At 49.0% G+C, this 19667-nt stretch overlaps 1 protein-coding gene across 1 annotated transcript in view; it reads right to left on the reverse strand.

The window, feature by feature from the left end:
- GABRR2 (gamma-aminobutyric acid type A receptor subunit rho2) overlaps positions 1-19101 on the reverse strand; it is a 44896-nt gene extending 25795 nt beyond the window's left edge. Inside the window, exons 1-2 of the mRNA XM_034991396.1 lie at positions 18977-19101; positions 12525-12631 (exon numbers count right to left, since the gene is read on the reverse strand). Coding sequence (XP_034847287.1) covers positions 12525-12631; positions 18977-19089 — 220 coding nt within the window. The 5' untranslated portion in view covers positions 19090-19101. The remainder of the gene's footprint in view (positions 1-12524; positions 12632-18976) is intronic.
- Between the last annotated feature and the right edge of the window lie 566 nt (positions 19102-19667).

A 19667-nucleotide genomic window follows, 5' to 3' on the forward strand; every position in this document is an offset into this window, starting at 1 on the left:
CATTGGGCTTCCCGCTCAGCAGAGAGTCTGCTTCTCCCTCTGACCCTCCCCCCTCTCATGCTCTGTCTCATTCTCTCTCTCAAATAAATAAATAAAATCTTAAAAAAAAAAAAAAGAATCAGAGGCTTAACCAACTGAGCCACCCAGGCGCCCCTATTTTTTTAAAGATTTTTTTTTTTTAATTCATTCGAGACACAGAGATACAGAGAGAGAGAGCATGAGCAGGGGGAAAAGCACAGGGAGGGGGAGAAGCAGACTCCCTGCTAAGCAGGGACCCCAATGCGGGGCTGGATCCCAGGACCCTGGGATCACGACCTGAGCCGAAGGCAGACGCTTAACGACTGAGCCACCCAGGCGCCCCTCAAGAGATTCTCTTAATGTTGCCAGCCACACGAAAAGGAGAACTGGGGCGCCTGGGTGGCTCGGTCGGTTGGGCGACTGCCTTCGGCTCAGGTCGTGATCCTGGAGTCCCGGGATCGAGTCCCGCATCGGGCTCCCTGCTCGGCGGGGAGCCTGCTTCTCCCTCTGACCCTCCCCCTCTCATGCTCTGTCTCATTCTCTCTCTCAAATAAATAAATAAAATCTTAAAAAAAAAAAAATTCTCAAATTTAGCATCCCCCAACAGACTCGTTAGTGGGGCCCAGCATCCTGTTCACCTGGGCTCTCAGGTGGGGTCAAGTGAGGGATGGAGGGAGAGTGCCCCAAGGGCGATTGCAGGGGAGGGGCTGTGTGGGGGAGAGACCAGAGAGGAAATGTTCATTTCAGGGGAAGGGGTGAGGGGGAGCACAGCATGGACGGCAAATTAGGATTTGTGCTCCAGAAGGGAAGGGCCAAGTGCACTAAGGAAGGACCAGAGGGGTCTCCTCCAAGGGCGATAGCTCCTGGGGACAAACGGCTGCTAGAGCCCCAGAAGCCAGCTTTCTCCCTAGCTTCAGCTCCCCAACCTCAAATGTAACAGTGAAGTGCTAGACCACCCCATGTGGGAGAGGAGGTGGAAGAGCCAGAGAGATCCAAGAAACACTCAACAGGAGGCCACAGCTTCAAAGAGAGCCATGACCTTGCCTTAAGCTGGCTCCATGGGCCTCGCCAGGGTCAGATGAGTAACAGTTGAGGCCTTTGTGGCCAGACTCCTGCAGCTTAGAAGTCCAGGGTTGAATCCCTGCTAGGGAGGAGGCCACAGAGTAAAGCACGTGGAGAGCCCTGGGGCACTCACAGGTCTGGGTGCCCCAAACACAGAGGGCATCTTATATGGGAGTGGTTCTAAAGTATCATCCCAGGTGAAAAGCATCAGAATTATCTTAGAGACTTCCTTAGGAAGGCATCACATTAGAGATAGTCCAACCAGAGAAATAACTAGGCAGTAACCTTGCTAAGTGATGCAGCAATTGTGATATTGAGATATGACAAGAAATATAGATTTGGTCTTCTTCCCGGTTTCCTGGCACAGAGCTCTAAAAACCTTTGTAATTTCCTGAGGGACAGGGGTGAGAAGAGTAGCTTTTTTATTCATAAAACTTCCACCAAACATTTCTGAGTTTATGCTAATGAGGAGATAGTTCAGGATGGGGGCTGCTTATCAGGGGAAACAACTATGTGATTAGAGGGTTGGAACTTCCAGCTGCAGCCCCACTCACCAACCTCCAGGGAGAGGGGGTACTGGAGGTTGAGGGGACTACCAAGAGCCAATGATTTCATCAAGTATGCTTGTGTAATGGAACCTCTATAAAACCCTAAACAACAGGGTTTGGTGAGCTTCCAGGTTAGCAAACACATCCACATGCAGGGAAGGTGGCAGACCCCAACTCCGTGTGACAGAGTCCTTGTGCTCAGGACTCTTCAGTTCTTGCCCTGCAGACCTCTTCCTCTGACTGCTCATCTGTGTCTTTTATATGCTTTATCCTATCAGTAATAACAAGCGAAGTATTTCCCTGAGTTCTATGAGCCATTACAGCAAATTACTGAACCTGCGGAGGGGGTTGTGGGAACCCCTGATTTTGTAGCCAACTCAGACTTGCACAGGTGACTTGGGAACCCACTACTTGCATTTGGTGTCTGAAGTGGAGGGGCAGTCTTGTGAGTGAAAGAGTGAATCTGCAATTCTTTCAAAGCAGAAAGTCCTGGGGCGCCTGGGTGGCTCATTCGGTTAAGCATCTGCCTTCGGCTCAGGTCATGATCTCAGGGTCCTGGGATCGAGTCCAGCATCGGGCTCCCGGCTCGGCGGAGAGCCTGCTTCTTCCTCTCCCACTGCCCCTGCCTGTGTTCCCTCTCTCGCTGTCTCTCTCTCTGTCATAAATAAATAAAATCTTAAAAAAAAAAAAAAGCAGAAAGTCCTAGTGTTCAAAATAGCTGAGAGATGCCTTGTGTTAGAGGACAGGAATTAAACAGGGTTCTAGATGTGGACAGGCTGTTGGATGAAGCAGGACAGCAGGACATCATGGAGCAGGGAAGACGTGGACAGATAGATGCATGGATGTGCAGGAACTGAGAACATTCTAGGAGGGAAGAGTCATGGTTAGGTGTAGGGGGAGATGAGAGTGAGCTGGGCTGGACTGTGGAGTCTTCTGGAGCCAGCAGTGAGAAGCAGGGGCTGCATTTCCTCTTGAAGAATATGAGAAGCCTGCAGTTTGTGAGGGAACAGCACAGGGAAGCAAGGTTTCCAGAAGGTGAACCTGGCCATGGGGGATGGGGGGAGGGGGAGAATTGCTATAAGCAGTGCTTCTAAACTTCTTATTTTATTACCCCTAAAGAGAACATTCTGATGGAATTTAAGGTTATCAATTAATTTAAATGAAATAATAAGAGAAAAGACTTTGTCGGGGAGGACTGAGCTTTGGAGGGCCACAAACCACTGTAAGGTGTGAGTCTTTTTCACCCCCCAAGAGCATGTTGAGAACGTCTGCTATGAGGCGGTGAGGCAGAGGAAGGAGGGGGCAGATCTGAGTGACCATTTGATGGATGAATTGATTCAAGCTGGTTGACTGGGAAGGGGAGAAGGGCAAATTCAGCAAGGGCTCCACACCTTCCAGCATGAGTCACCTGAGAAGGAGCTGACAGAAAATCGGCAGGTTCACTAAGTGAAGGCTAGAAGCATTGGGGTTTACAGTTATCACATGAGTTATCACATGAGCCAATGCTGCCTGCCTTCTTTCCTGAATTCAGTCCTTTGCTGTGTAAATTTAGCACTGGAAGGGTGTTCTCCTGTGTTCTAAAAACTGATGTGGGAAAGGTGAGCTATGGGCCTAGCCAGTACCCCAACCTGCCCCTGGTCACAGGCTGGGTTCAGTCCCCCAGTCTCTCTGAGTCACTCAATCTCAACCCACCCAACACTGACCTATGGGTTTGCCCCTCCAGGCTTGCTCTCCTCCCTGCCCAGTGCTGGCGAGCCTACCTCTATGGACAGCAACAGCACTTGCAGGCCCACCTGCAGGGTCTCAAACTCAAAATAGGCAAGAGTACAACCAGAGACCCATAGGCCATATGCTTGAATATCTGAAGGTTATAAGGTACTGCAACATGACATATAGCCTATCCTACCTCTTTGGCGAATACACCTTCACAACAACCCCAAAGGCCAAGTCCACCTTCAGAACTCAGACTCCTCAGAGTTTCAGGCCGGCACATGGCGGGGCAGGGAGCCCCCGAGCCACCTTTCTTTCCCTACCCCCAGCAGCACCCTGCATGCAGAAGAGCCTCTTGCGCGTGCATGTGGACACTCCCACTCACATATGTAAGCTCCATCCCACCCCCTTCCAACAACTATGCCTCGGTCACCTCTCAGAAGGAGGGGTGCACCCATGGATGATGCAGTCCCCCTGGGGGCTTGCCTAGGGAAGAGTCCTGTGCAGCTCCTGGAAACAGGCTCAAGGTAGTGTGGACAGGTGAGTCCAAGTTCCTGCACTCAGATGTGGCCAGGAGGGAGACCCCGCATGGGCACAGCCTCTCGGCCCCACAGAGCGCAGCCTGAGGCAGGTGTGTGGCCAGAGCAGGGCCACAGCCGCCCCGTTGCCTGGGCCTAAGGCTGCTGCTGACAACAACGGGTCCCTGGCTCCTGCCCTCTGGCTGGGTGCATCCGCTGAAGGTGCCAGTAGGTATCAGGAGGCGAAGGAGACTGAGAGGAACTGCTTCTCTCCCGGGTGACTCCCTGAAGGCCTACAGGTTGCAGCCCTCTCCCAGGGCCCACAGCTTTAGATTTTTTCCAGATTCCGGTAACTGCTCTCTCCTCTCACCCTTCAGGCCTCAGCCTGGTAATAGCTCCACTTGCAGTACATTAAACTCTCTCCCCTCTCCCCCTCTGAGCCATCCGTCTCTTCTTTTGCTGTTACTCAGTCTTCTCCCAAGTGCTTTTCCCTGATGCTGCAGCTCAGTGAATGGTCTCCCCCAGGGCAGACGCTTAGGTGTCCCTGGTTCCCTGATGACAACAGAGGCTGTCTCCCTTCTCAGCATCTCTCAAACCCCTCCGTTCTCTCTATGGCCTTAGCTTAATCTCTCCCGGGCTCTGTTCTGGACCAGAAGTGGCCAGCCAGGGGCCAGCATCCACTTTAACTGCTCCAGCATCCTCCCACACGCCCGCAGTGAGCTTCCTAAAGCACACGTCTTCCCAGAGCTGCCCCTGCCCGGCCGCCTGATCTCTCTGTGCCCACCTCACACACACACATACGTTAGATAGAGTCCAGCCACGCGGAGCTGCTCATATTCCCCTGACACACTTCATCTTTATCTAAGAGCACCTTTCTCCCTGGTTTGTCCTTTGTCCTTCTCCTTTTTCTGCTCACTGGGCTCACCCACTAAGCATCTTTCCAGACTCATGGCAAGCATCGCCTCCTGAGTGAAGGCATCTCTGGTTCTCTCTCTGAACAGAACTGATCATTCCCTCAGTCCCCCCACTCCATCAGAAGTGATGTCCTACATTTCTTCATCATTTCTGTTTCCTCAGTAGACTGTTAGCTTCTTGAGAACAATCTAGCTTGTCAGGCAAAGTCACTGAATGTAAAGGACTCCAACAGCACCTGCTTCCCAGGCAAGGGTGGATCCTTGGTGTTCTTCCTCCCTGGCTCCTCAGAGCAGCAGCTCCCTGGTGCCCATGCCTAGACCCTGCTGCGTGCACCCTATAGCTCCCATACTTTCCTTCCCGGCACAATCTGACATCCTGATGTGAGGATCTCATTAACACTGGTCTTCCTCACTAGAGCATAAAAACTCCAAAGACTGTGGCTATCTTGCTCACCACTGGGTCCCCAGATACCACAGACCCTGCTGACACATAATAACAGCTCAAAAAGTATGGGGCTAGAAAAAGCATTTGACAAAGTACAGCATCCTTTCTTGATCAAAACTCTTCAGAGTATAGGCATAGAGGGTACATACCTCAATATCATAAAAGCCATCTATGAAAAACCTACAGCGAATATCATTCTCAACGGGGAGAAACTGAGAGCTTTCCCCCTAAGGTCAGGAACACGGCAGGGATGTCCACTATCACCACTGCTATTCAACATAGTATTAGAAGTCCTAGCCACAGCAATCAGACAACAAAAAGAAATAAAAGGCATCCAAATCGGCAAAGAAGAAGTCAAACTCTCACTCTTTGCAGATGATATGATACTTTATGTGGAAAACCCCAAAGACTCCACCCCAAAACTGCTAGAACTCATACAGGAATTCAGTAAAGTGGCAGGATATAAAATCAATGCACAGAAATCAGTGGCATTCCTATACACCAACAACAAGACAGAAGAAAGAGAAATTAAGGAGTCGATCCCATTTACAATTGTACCCAAAACCATAAGATACCTAGGAATAAATCTAACCAAAGAGGCAAAGGATCTGCACTCAGAAAACTATAAAATACTCATGAAAGAAATTGAGGAAGACACAAAGAAATGGAAAAACATTCCATGCTCATGGATTGGAAGAACAAATATTGTGAAGATGTCAATGCTCCCTAGAGCAATCTACACATTCAATGCAATCCCCATCAAAATACCACCCACTTTTTTCAAAGAAATGGAACAAATAATCCTAAAATTTGTATGGAACCAGAAAAGACCCCGCATAGCCAGAGGAATGTTGAAAAAGAAAAGCAAAGCTGGCGGCGTAACAATTCCGGACTTCCAGCTCTATTACAAAGCTGTCATCATCAAGACAGTATGGTACTGGCACAAAAACAGGCACATAGATCAATGGAACAGAGTAGAGAGCCCAGAAATGGACCCTCAACTCTATGGTCAACTAATCTTCGACAAAGCAGGAAAGAATGTCCAATGGAACAAAGACAGTCTCTTCAACAAATGGTGTTGGGAAAATTGGATAGCCACATGCAGAAGAATGAAACTGGACCATTTCCTTACACCACACACAAAAATAGACTCCAAATGGTTGGAAGACCTCAATGTGAGACAGGAGTCCATCAAAATCCTAAAGGAGAACACAGGCAGCAACCTCTTCAACCTCAGCCGCAGCAACTTCTTCCTAGAAACATCGCCAAAGGCAAGGGAAGCAAGGGCAAAAATGAACTATTGGGACTTCATCAAGATAAAAAGCTTTTGCAAAGCAAAGGAAACAGTCAACAAAACCAAAAGACAACCGACAGAATGGGAGAAGATATTTGCAAATGACGTATCAGATAAAGGACTGGTATCCAAAATCTATAAAGAACTCATCAAACTCAACACCCAAAGAACAAAGAATCCAATCAAGAAATGGGCAGAAGACATGAACAGACATTTTCCCAAAGAAGACATCCAAATGGCCAACAGACACATGAAAAAGTGCTCAATATCGCTCAGCATCAGGGAAATCCAAATCAAAACCTCAATGAGATACCACCTCACACCAGTCAGAATGGCTAAAATTAACAAGTCAGGAAACGACAGATGTTGGCGGGGATGCGGAGAAAGGGGAACCCTCCTACACTGTTGGTGGGAATGCAAGCTGGTGCAGCCACTCTGGAAAACAGTATGGAAGTTCCTCAAAAAGTTGAAAATAGAGCTACCATATGATCCAGCAATTGCACTACTGGGTATTTACCCCAAAGATACAAAAGTAGGGATCCGAAAGGGTACGTGCACCCCGATGTTTATAGCAGCAATGTCCACAATAGCCAAACTGTGGAAAGAGCCAAGATGTCCATCAGCAGATGAATGGATAAAGAAGATGTGGTATATATATACAATGGAATATTATGCAGCCATCAAAAGGAATGAGATCTTGCCATTTGCAATGACGTGGATGGAACTGGAGGGTATTATGTTGAGCGAAATAAGTCAAACAGAGAAAGACATGTATCATATGACCTCACTGATATGAGGAATTCTTAATCACAGGAAACAAACTGAGGGTTGCTGGAGTGGGGGGTGGGGTGGGAGGGATGGGGTGACTGGGTGATAGACACTGGGGAGGGTATGTGCTCTGGTAAGCGCTGTGAATTGTGCAAGACTGTTGAATCTCAGATCTGTACCTTTGAAACAAATAATGCAATATATGTTAAGAAAAAAAAAAGAAGAAGGTAGCAGGAGGAGAAGAATGAAGGGGGGGAAATCGGAGGGGTAGATGAACCATGAGAGACGATGGACTCTGAAAAACAAACTGAGGGTTCTAGAGGGGAGGGGGATGGGAGGATGGGTTAGCCTGGTGATGGGTATTGAGGAGAGCACATTCTGCATGGAGCACTGGGTGTTATGCACAAACAATGAATCATGGAACACTACATCTAAAACTAATGATGCAATGTATGGGGATAATATAAGAATAAAAACACTAAAAAAAAAAAAAAAGTATGGGGCTTTTTTTTTTTTTTTTTAATAAGCTCCACACTCAACATGAGGCTTGAACTCAATGACCCTGAGATCAAGAGTCGCATGCTCTACCGACTGAGCCAGCCAGGCTCCCTGCAGCTCAACAAATATGTCTCTGTCTTATGAACAGAAGTATTTTGGTTGGAGAACCTAACCTACTTTGTTGCCCCCATTCTTCTTGATCAGCCTGACAAACTCCTTGGGTATAATTCAAAATAATCCGTGATGACCCTCCATCCCTCCTGGACCTCCCCTGTATACAATTTGAATTAAAAATCAGTATTGTGCAGGTGAGAATGTAAAAGTCGCAGCTGCTGTAAAAGAAAATGGGGAGGGTCCTCAAAAAAGTAAACAGAACTATCATATGATCCAGCAATTCCACTTCAGAATATACCCCAAAGAATTCAAAGCAGGGTCTCACACAGCTATGCGCACACCTGTGTTCATGGCAGCATTATTCACAATAGCCGAAAGGTGGAAACACCCCAATATCTGCTAACGGATGAATGGATAAACAAAATGTGATCTATACATCCAGTGGAATATTATCTGGCTTTAAAAAGAAAGGACATTCTGACCCATGCTACAACATGGGTGAGCCTTGAGGACATTATGCTAAATGAAATACACAAAAATTGGTCAAAAACTGGATGATTCCACTTACATAAGGTACCTAGAGTAGTCAAATTCATAGAGACAAAAAGTAGAATGGTGGTTGCCAGGGGCTGGGAAAAGAGGAAAGAATGGGAGTTAAGTGTTTAATGGGTACAGAGTTTCAGTTTGGGAAGATGAAAAATTCTGGAGACGGATGGTGGTGGTGGTTGAGGAACAGTACCACAGACCTGTACCCTTAAAAATGGTTAAAATGGTAAATTCTATGTTCTTTCAAAATTTATTTTACCATAATTTTTTAAAGTACATTTAAATAAATAATAATAAAAAAAAAAACAGCATTGTAACCTATCTCCTAACACGTGGAGGAGACCCCCCAGGTCTCTGGAGCTTCCTTTAACCAGGACACATAATGAATCAGGCAGATGGGAGCTTAGGCAAAGTATTTTCGTTTCAACTGATCCCTGGGATTATTAGGAAGCTGCCAGATTTTTAATCTTTTCTCTTTCCAGACTGAAAAGGTCACCCATGGGGTATCTAACCTTAGATAAATTCTTCTCTATCAACTACTTTTAAACATCAATCCACAAGGAAGCTCCTCTTAAGGAAATAAAATAGAAAAGACAGGAATAAGACATCCCCCACACTAGCAACAGACATCTTTGTTCATATGACCTGCTTAGTGTGCATGGGTGCAAATCGGGAGAGGGGTCAGGATGGGTTCAGGCTCTGCTTCTCCCCAGGGGCCTGGCACAGGGCTGTCCACAAGGAAGGAGTGCCTTCTGTTACTTGCCCAGAGTCACCTAGGTGCTGTCTGCCAGCCTCCTTGCTCAGAGACCTGCCTGCCACCTGGGCAGTGTCCCCCACCCAAGGATGAGGTGCTGGGTAGAATGGGACCCTCAGGAGCACCTGCACCTTCTTGGCTCTAAACCATCTCTAGATACCCCACACTCCTGGATGACCCCATCCCACCTGCTTGGCCTGGACTCCCTGCAGTCACAAGCCATCTTATCTATGGGCGGGTGAGAGTGTGGAGTCCGACACCTTGCTATCTGCTCCTTTCCCCCGCCTCAGCCAAGTGATGTCTGGAAACCCAGGAAAACCCTGCATAGGATAAAAGGTGACCAGAGGACCAAATGCCCTGGGGGAGGGGGGTGGAAAGAGGGAGAAACTGCCCCCACCCTGGGCTTTGGGAACTGAGATCTGATGTGTAGGAGCCTCAGGTCTCATCATACCTGGCAGAGGTGACTCCTCCTTCCCCTGCAGCTTCCCCCAAACTCAGGGCCTTCCCAGCCTCAGACGCTTACGCTTACTTGGACAGGGGCAGGGGACTGTCCTGACCTTTCACCCTGAGGGGCCCCTTTCATGGGCCCAGCGGTGGCAGGGATCAGGGCACAGGAAGTCCGATTTGCTATTGGGACGCGGCTGGAGGAAGGAGCACCCAGCCTGGGGCTGCAGCCTGTTGGATGATTCTGCTCCGAGACAGGTTTTCCAGGAACATGGCGACGCTTCACCTGCTATTCTTGAGAGCTAGCCCCTGGTTTCCTGGCTTTCTCCTGGAGGAGGGGCCTTTTTTTTTTTTTTTAAGATTTTATTTATTTATTTGAGAGAGAGAATGAGAGACAGAGAGCATGAGAGGGAGGAGGGTCAGAGGGAGAAGCAGACTCCCTGCCGAGCAGGGAGCCCGATGCGGGACTCGATCCAGGGACTCCAGGATCATGACCTGAGCCGAAGGCAACTGAGCCACCCAGGCGCCCCAGGAGGGGCCTTTTTATGAGGCTTTCAGTTCTGTAGCTTATATCCCAGATGAAACCAAAGTTCTGTTCCTGGCTGTTCTGTAGCTACCTCCTAAGCCCCCGGACCCCCAGCTCTTCTTCTTTCCCCCAGGTAAACTGAGGGTACTGACCAGGTGCCTGCTCAGGCTCCTGCCAGCAGCAACAGCCTCCAGTGGAAAGTGACTACAAGTCCTTCGGGATATTACCTGCACCGTACACACACACCTGCCTCACAAAAGTGTGCACTGAGGTAGGGCCACATTAGGACTTTTGAGGGCCCTGGGAAATTTTGCTTTCATGGGATCCTTCCTCCATAAAAAATGTTTTTAAAAAAAGCATATTTTATTTAAAACTGGGGGGTGCCTGGGTGGCTCAGTCGTTAAGCGTCTGCCTTCGGCTCAGGTCATGATCCCAGGGTCCTGGGATCGAGCCCCGCATCTGGCTCCCTGCTCGGCGGGAAGCCTGCTTCTCCCTCTCCCACTCCCCCTGCTTGTGTTCCCTCTCTCGCTGTCTTTCTCTCTGTCAAATAAATAAATAAATAATCTTAAAAAAAATTTTTTTTAAATTGGTATGAGGTGAATATATAATTATATAAGATATATCTTAAAACATTTTCTTCTACCTAACATTGCATTTTTTTATTATTTTAAAATAAAATATTTTCAGAGGCTTCTAAGAGTATCATTGTGAGCATTTGACACTATGCCTACTCCGCCTGATGGCCATGTCAGCCCTGTGTTGAGGGACATACAGGTAGAAGGGACAAGAAAGAGCCTCAGCCAGGAGGGAGAGCCTAACCTCAGCGGGAGTGTGACCTGAGCCAGTCCCTTCGCCTCTTGGGCCTCAGTTTCCCCATCTAGGGAAAACAATAGTAGCTACCTCACGGAGCAGTTGTGAGGACTAAAATAAGATCCTGTACGTACATAACTTGATTAGAATGGTGCCTGGCAGAGAAAAATCACTATAAAAGCATTAGGTGTCATTAATACTATTGTGTATTATTGTTCTAGCCGCTTAGCTGACCCTCTGTATCTTAACTCTACGAGAAAGGCAAAGTGGAGCTTCGTGCTGACAGGGACGTCTCAGACCTCCTGGAGCAGATACAGCTATTTTAGAGCTGCTTATTCATGAAAATTTTGTTTTCCTAAAATTCCCTGTCAGCATTACTATGGCCCCCGGGGGAACCAGCACCACCAGAGAGAGGGCGGCCTCCTGACCTGAGCCCATGGTGAGCAGCATTCCTGGGCAGGAAGAAGAGGCCCAGGGCCATAATCTGCCTCCTCCTTTTATCCTTCTGCTCAGCAGGTGTCAGAGCTCAGGGATTGAGTGGGAAGTTTTGAGGCCTTTTAAATGCAAAGGCTTCTGGGATAAATGAATGTCTAATCTCTTAACAGTCACCCAGAGGAAGGCCTGACAGCTGTGTTTTTCTAACAGGACCATGAACCTTTATGTGTCAGGGGCTTGAGATATATGATCTTTAATCCTGACAACCCGCGCCCCATGACAATGATGATGTAGGGATTACTATCCCCATTTTACAAGCCAGCAAACAGAGGCTCAGAGAGGGTCTGTGACTTGCCCACAGATCACCCCTACCTCTCCAGGGACCTAAGAGAAGATCTGGAAAGGGAGATAAAGGGAAAAGGAAGCCAGCTGGCCCAGGTCTGCGTTGGCCGGGGCCCACTGGCCGAAATGCTCTGGGCCTCAGTTTCCCAAATCCACAAATCAGGGGGCATTGGCCCCACATCTCATGCATTCTGCTCTTCTCACCCCACTCCCCCCTGCCTGGTCAGAACAGATGGTGAACTCCTTTCCTGGCCTGCCTGTGGCATTTCTCCAGTTCCTGGAAGGGACAGCCACCAGCCTCGCACCACCCCTCCCTGAGTCCAAAGCAGCAACGCGCCCTTGGGAGCAAGTCTGCCTGGGGCCTTATAATGGGTTCAATTGTTGTTGCTGCATTGAAAGGCAGGTGACCTTCAAAACCCAAAATCCCCAGCTAATCACAGGGTTGGCTGAGCAGGGGAGCCATTCTGTGTCCAGACTCTCCAGGCTGGCTCATATTTTAGGAAAAGAGAGTTGGCAGCCGCAGGGCAGGTCCACTCCGGATGTAAACAGTTTAGCCGTCGGCAACACTTCCGTCGGCCCCCTTCTCTGCTCACTTCTTCCAGCTCTTCTCTCCTTGGGAAAATGAGAGACTCTGGAAGCCCAATTGGGCTTCTGTGACTGTGAGTGGGAAAATCAGGGTCCCACGGGAGGGCTGTGCCTGAGAGAACGGGACAGAGCATCAGCAGGGAGCCCCTGGGGACCAGGCCCCCCCCCGGCCAAGGCAAGCACTCAACCCTACCTCCAAAGGCGGGCCTCATGGAGAAATCGTGGTCCTCCACTCTGAGAAGTGGCTGAGGTTTTCCCTTGCGGATTTTGGTCACGTCAAGGTTCTTCTTATATAGGTGACTGCAAAGACAAGCAAGAGACATATTTTCAGTGGTCCACAAAGGCATTTGGGGAGAATACTCCCTGCAGGATCTTCCCGTTAGGCACCTTTTCTCCATCCGCTGAAGGCTACACACACACACACACACACACACACACACACACACACACCCCTCCCTACCCACCCTGTCCCCCCAGGTCCTCCCTCAAGGACCCTGGGATCATGACCTGAGCCGAAGGCAGATGCTTAACTGACTGAGCCACCCAGGCGCCCCTCTTTCCAAATCTTCTTTATTTTTTTTTCCTCACCACAACCACACGTAATCCCAAAGCAGTAAAATCCAAAATATTCTAAAACAATATTCTATTGACGTGATCATCACTAAACAAAAAGACAAGAGAAGGGAGAAGGAAAGGGAGAGAGGGAGGGAGGGAGGAAGGATGGATTTGTGTCTGACAAGATGTGAGATCTAATTCTCGACAGAAGAAACGAAACAACCTTATCAGAAGTCAGTGTTATTGTAAATGTTGTTATGTGTAGGACATTTAAGGACTCTAGTAAATGAAGAGATTTGGGGTTGAATGTTTGTTGTTTATTTATGTATACATCCCCAATTTACTCTCAGTGTTCTTATCACGCTTTTTTTTTCTTTTTAGAGAAAGGGGCATATTTCCTGTTTAAACTCTGTAAGAGGGAAGTAACATGTTTCCTCTCTCGAGGTCCTGTTCTTTGAGACATCTTTCTATGAAGTCCTTCTTAACTTTCATTCTCTGTCATCTCTGCCCAGATGGTGTAATTTGTTGGGAGGTCTAAAGCCGTGCTGATCAATAAAGTAGCCACTAGGTCCATGTGGTTGTTTAAGCCAATTAAAATTTAATTAAATTAAAATTTAATCAATTAATACAATAAGGTCCATTAATAAAATAAAATTACTTTATTTAATTATACTAGCCTTACTTATGTGCTTAATAGCCACACGAGGCTGGCGGCTACTATGTTGGATAGTGAGATCTATAACATTTCCACAGTCTCAGAAGTTTTCTTACGCAGTGCTGGTCTAAAGGTTGGTCTGCCCTCCACCCCCCAGCCCCCCCAAGAAGCAGATTCCCCTCTAAGCTGCACTCCCCACCTCACAGCGCTACCCTCACAGCCACCATTCTCCCTCAGAAGCAGGGGCAGTGGTAGTATTTTCACTTCCTTCAGCCTTGCGGGTCACTGGAGGCTTGGCACAGATGCCTGACCGTCCGGGCACAGCCCTTGACCTCTGCTCTCAAACGCCCTGACCCTCCGGGCACAGCCCTTGACCTCTGCTCTCAAACGCCCTCACCCCAGCTTCCTCAGCAGCTCCCTTCCCCACGGCTCCTCCTCGCCAGCCTCCAAACTGGGTTCAAGTCTCTCCTCCCTTGAACCCAAACTAAGGAGGAAGTCTGTCTAGGCCGCACATCCTCCTCACGCAAAATTTATTGAAAAGTGGTAGCGTTAGAGGTGTGGTAGTTATATTTGTCTTTAAACTTTTTCTTTAAAAAAAATGAGGTCTTCCCCCTCCTAATAAATCCATAATCCTCCCAGAGAGCTATGCGCCACAGGCCACGGCCGCCTCCTCACTCCCAAGCACTTCCCGCCCCGCTTGTGCTGGACCCGAGGCCCTGCGGGAACTCGTGCTCAGTGCTGGCTTCTCGGCCACTCGGAGGACCATGCCTCTGCTAGAAACCTGGGCTTTCAGGACCAGGCACTGGGCGGTCCTCCTATCACCTGAGAGTTCGTTCTCAATCTCCACTGCTGCCTGCCTGCCCTCAGCATCCCCCCCTTAAACGCTAAGAGCCCCAGGGCCCTCTCCCAGCCGCCTCCTCTTCTCCCTCCACACCCTCTTTGGCAGGCCAGCCTACACCGTTGGTGGCTTCAGTTGTCATTAGCATGTGGACAATTCCTAAATGAGTACCCCCTGCTCTACATCCTTTATCCAGCTGCCTGACTGATGATCCCCCGAGGGATATCCTACAGGCATTTAAACAACACACCTCTAGCTGGGTTTGGGACCTGCTCAGTTTGAGGTGGTCTAGGCTGCAGGATGAGAGGGCATTCAATAAAGGGGGAAGGGAAGGAAGAGGCGCTGGAGTGGGCGAGAGAGGCCGCAGGGGCACGCGGGGACCAGGCCAGGCAGGGCCTTGAAGGTCATGTTAAGGCTTCTGCCTTTACCCAAAGGCGATGGGAAAACGCTGAAGGTGTTAAGCAGTTGGAGGAAGAAGCCACGATCAGAGTTGCTTTTAGACAACAAGCCCGTTGGAGGGAAGTCCAATGTAATGTCTTCCTCCCACTTAGCTGGCATATGGAAGCCAAGTCCAGTTCCCTTGAAGCGAGGCGGCCACTGTTAGGGCACCTCCACGGAGCTGTCTTCCACAGTCTCTGCCCCAAGCCTGGCTCCACAAGTCAGGAGGGACCAGGCCCAGTGCCCCGCACAGCAACTGCGTGACAGGCCACATTCAACATCCCAGCAAAGACACCCCGGAAAGGAGGAGGAAGAGCTCGGCCTTAGGGCTTAGCAGATCACAGACATTAAATTGTGAGTGCGGCCAGCGCCCTACCCCTCTGCCTCTCGGGGAGCAAATCCCTGCTGGCCAGGAGTTTCCATCTCCATTTAGAGGGGAGGATTAGGGAGCGGAAGTCCCAGAATTCCAGCCCCCTTGCAGGACAGAGGAGATTGAAATGCTTGTGCCATTAATGAGGGCCCAGAACTGGGTGGTTTTTGTTTTTTGTTTTTTTAAAGGAACCAGTTACTTGATAACTCAGGCCACTACTATCCCCAGCCGTGGGCTATTTGTGTGAGCCAGATGCCCTCAGCTTATCCTTCCAGTGCCCAGATGCCTTGGCCCGAAGACCCCAGACTCCAGGGGCCATACCCCAAGTCCCAGCCCAACGCGGGGCAGCCAGAACCTCCACGGGCCCTCAGTCCAGCCTCAGGTGGAGAGAGAGGAAAAACGTGCTCACCACACCTTTGAGAGGCAGGGCTGGGGCCACCGTGCTGAGGTTTACTTAGTAGCCATAATAGCAGGCATGACGACCATGCCCGTATGCATCACCCCCTCTCTGTGCAGGCCCTGAGCTGCGGTTACCCCCTCATCCCAGTGGGGGAGGTCTCACGACCACCCCTTTTCAGTTGGAGAAATGAGGTTCAGAAAGATCAGGAAACATGGCCATGGCCAGGGGAGCCACAGAACCAGGGTCCAAACCTGGTTTCCCTGACTTCCTGCCCCCGCCCCCCCCCATCCTTCCCCAGGCCTCTGGGAGGGTGAGGATCACTGGGCAGCGGGAAAGCAAAGGTGCTCCTGGACCCAGCACCACGTGAGTCACGACGCAGACCAAGAGAAGGCTGGCCACATGGGCTGCAAAGGGGAGAGGAAATACGGAAGGGGCCTCCAGGCTCTGGGACCAGGAGGCACCAGTGAATGTTATCCGGGGAGAGCCCCGACCCCCAGAGCCCACAGCTAGGTTCATTTTCAGATCTCCAGGGAGAAGGACCCCTCTTGTGGAGGGCGGGGGGTGGGGGCGCGGTGTCACGTGGACAGGAGGCCAACTTAGGTAGTGTGCAGGGAGGAGCCGGACTGAAGCTGGAGGCTGAGAGGCAGGGAGAAGAGAGCAAAGGGAATAGCTAGGAGAAAACAGGTTCAGGGGGCAGCAGTTCCATGAAGGGGGACACGAAGGGTGGGAAAACTGGAAGCAGTTTTGGAAAAAGCACCTACTGGGCAGAATAATTATTTTGCGAGGGTGCCTTGGACGGAGTGATACAGAAGGTATATAGGTTAGAAAAGATCCTAACTCTGTGTGTATGTGTGTGTGTGAGAGAGAGAGAGAGAGAGAGAGACTGGGTGAAATCCTATGTATGGTGTATGGTATGTGTGTGTAAGACCGTGTGAGGTAGGAGGGGGGGGACAAGACTTCAAAGAAAAGAAGCTACCCTACAGAGATGAAGTGCTCTAAAAGCCACATCATTTTGTTCCTGTTTATTCGTACAGCTTAACTTGTGTGTCAATGATGAATGTAATTTTTTAGTCAGACACTTGGCTGAAATTTTTCACAGACTGACACAGCTTGATGATTGTCTGAGTGTGCACCTGCCCTGGTGGATTTAGAAAGGCCTAGAATCATGTTTCCTGATGTGACATTTTCTGTATCCTCTCTCCCAGCCTCCCTTCAATAATTATTTTTTATTTGTTGAATGTGTAGGTTCATCTTTTCTTCCACTTTAACACCCCCTGGGATGGATTTCAGGAAACTCTCCTCACCCCTAAGGGTCGGATTCAGTCTGTCCCCAAGCTCATGCTGGTGTCTGGGAATGACTGTGGGTCTTCTGAGGAGTGACACGGGTGTGACAGCCCAGGCTGCCGAGTAGGATCCGTGAGGATCCGTGAGGATCCCTGAGGGGCTCGTGCTGAACCCCAGCACTGTTCTCAGGGAATAGACAAGTCTATACAATGCTTTTCCTCTAGGCTGAGAAAATCAGGAAACCTACCTCCCCTCCCAGGGGGCGGGGGGGGGGATCACTAGCCAGCTGTGTGAATTACCCACCGCAGCCAGCTGACTTCTCAACATCCATAAAACTGAAACTGTGTTTCCCAAAATACGAATCCCACAAGATAGTCCAAAAAGAGCAGGTTGGTTTTTTTTTGTTGTTTTTTTTTTGTTTTTTTTTTGTTTTAAAGATTTTATTTATTTGAGAGAGAGAGAATGAGAGAGAGAGAGAAAGCACTTGAGAGGGGGGAGGGTCAGAGGGAGAAGCAGACTCCCTGACAAGCAGGGAGCCTGATGCGGGACTCGATCCAGGGACTCCAGGATCATGACCTGAGCCGAAGGCAGTCGCTTAACCAACTGAGCCACCCAGGCGCTCCTGTTTTTTTTTTTTTTAAACTGCATAATTTACTTTCCTCTTCAAGATTCAGAATGTCTATTTGCATAATAAAGGTTCTAGAAGCTGTAATCAAGACAGCTATTTAAAATTATCTAAACCAGAGTTTCCCAAGTTTCTTTGACCCCAAAACCCTTTTTCACACAACACCTGTTCACATCTCACTTAGAGTGCAGAGGAATTGCTGGATCACGTGACCCCCGAGGTCCCTTCCAATTTAACAGCCTGTGATTCTGGCGATATCACCAGGACGAGACTTGCAGGGCAGTGCCTCCTTCCTGTCATCCCGGACAAGTTTTATCTGTTTGCTTTCTGTGTGACTAGGCTTAGGCCCTGCAGGGTATGTACCTCCCCAGAGCGGCAATCTCCAAAGCGGCCATACACCTGGGGTGCTAAAGATGGTCCACTGGGATGCAGAAAGTAGAGATTGTAACTGCTACTGGTAGTTTTTATCTAAAAATAAGGAAGCAGTCAAGTTTTACTTTAATATACATATGCATAATAGTATATGTATATAATTTATAAGTAAATATATTGGAGGGACAATTTCCAAAAATTGTCACCAATAGTGGAGCCTGATTACAAATAAAAGCCAGTGACCCAGAAAATGTGCCTCCATATATTAGTTTATATTCACGATCACTAGTTCTCACAATGCTTAGTAGAATGGAGAACAGATGTGTGACATCTCACACATGCTGTCTCCATCTCAGCGGCTTGCTCTTTTCTGCATGCTCAACAGTCGTGTCTACATCAGGCCTGGAGTATCAGGTTTTGTACATCCGTTCAAACAAACTTACTAAGGAACTTCGATTTGGAAATGTCATGATTTTTAATGCAAATTCCGGGCCTAACCAGTATCTTGGAAATGTTTCCATTACATCGTGCAACGGCAGTTCCTGTTGCCCACACATGTATTTCTGATAACCTAGCAAATTTCAAATACCTTTTTCAGATTGCAACAGTGAAATGAAACCCAATACCGTTATAAAGCTGTTCCCAGTCCAATCATTGAAAGATGACAACTCTCGGTTACATTTTTTCTTAATAGTTCAAACTAAATGCCTATCTACAGCGCCCCCCCCCCCAAAGTTCTTGAGTGCAATTACTCAGCAGGCCCCCCATGTCCCTACAGGATGTCATCCTGAGGAACAAAGCAGCACAAGCCGAGAAGTACAAGAGGTTTTACCCACGAAATCTTCAACCACCTGCCTCAAATCAAAATGCTTGGACAGAACACAGATACCAGAACAAAATGCTCAATGCAGTCTAGCTTTGCTCTCTTGTGATGCTAGAGAATATTTGTGCTCCAAGAGAGACTGTTTTCAGTGAAGTGGTGGCCCCATCTACCTCTGGCTGGAAAACAGATGCCAGCGGGACAATGTAACCTCAGCCCTCCTGGGGACTGCCCCTCTGTGCGCCGTGGCCGCCGGTGACCTTCCTCCCCTCCCACCCATGCCCTTACCTTGGCTTGGGCATTTCCAGCTGCCCTGTGCATCTCCTCCTCTTGGGCTTTCTGCTCTCCACAAGAGCCGTCAGACAAAACAAGAACAAAATGAGTCTTGTGAAATAAGGCATTCTGTGAACGTCTATGATGCCACAGCGGCTCTCCAGTAACCTGCAGCGGGGCGGACCCCCCGGGCTGCACCACGGATTCAGTCCATCGCTTTGTGACAGTGCTTCTCCAAGGGGCTGCAGGAGCATGACTGGCCGGACTGATTTTTCCCATTAAATATTCGATAGTGGTGCTCGTCCCACCCCAGCTGCCACCGCACTCCGCCCCCCCGCCCGCCCCAGGCGCGACACAAACACCAAGGCTTTGCCCTCCCTGCTGTTTAGTGATTGGCCATTAGTCAACAAGTTTGTCCTCCTGTGAAATTCTGCTTCCGCAGAGTCCCAGAGCAGCTTTGGCTAAAACTGTTACATAAAAAAAAATTTTTTTTTTTTTAAACCTCTTGAGCATGCCAGCTCTTTGCTGAGATCATTAATCCTTCCCTCTGGCTGCATAAAACCAGTCTGTCACACCCACCAGGGAGACAGCTTGGATTCTGAGTGGATTTGCAGGGAAGACCTGATGGACAAGATGAGTGCATGAATGTGCTCGGGAAATGCTGAGTAAACACACAAATGACCTGTTTTCACAGGGTTGATTTATT

Source organism: Mirounga leonina, unplaced genomic scaffold (assembly GCF_011800145.1).
Source record: "Mirounga leonina isolate KUSES-001 unplaced genomic scaffold, KU_Mleo_1.0 Mir_53, whole genome shotgun sequence".
NCBI classification, from domain to species: domain Eukaryota; kingdom Metazoa; phylum Chordata; class Mammalia; order Carnivora; family Phocidae; genus Mirounga; species Mirounga leonina.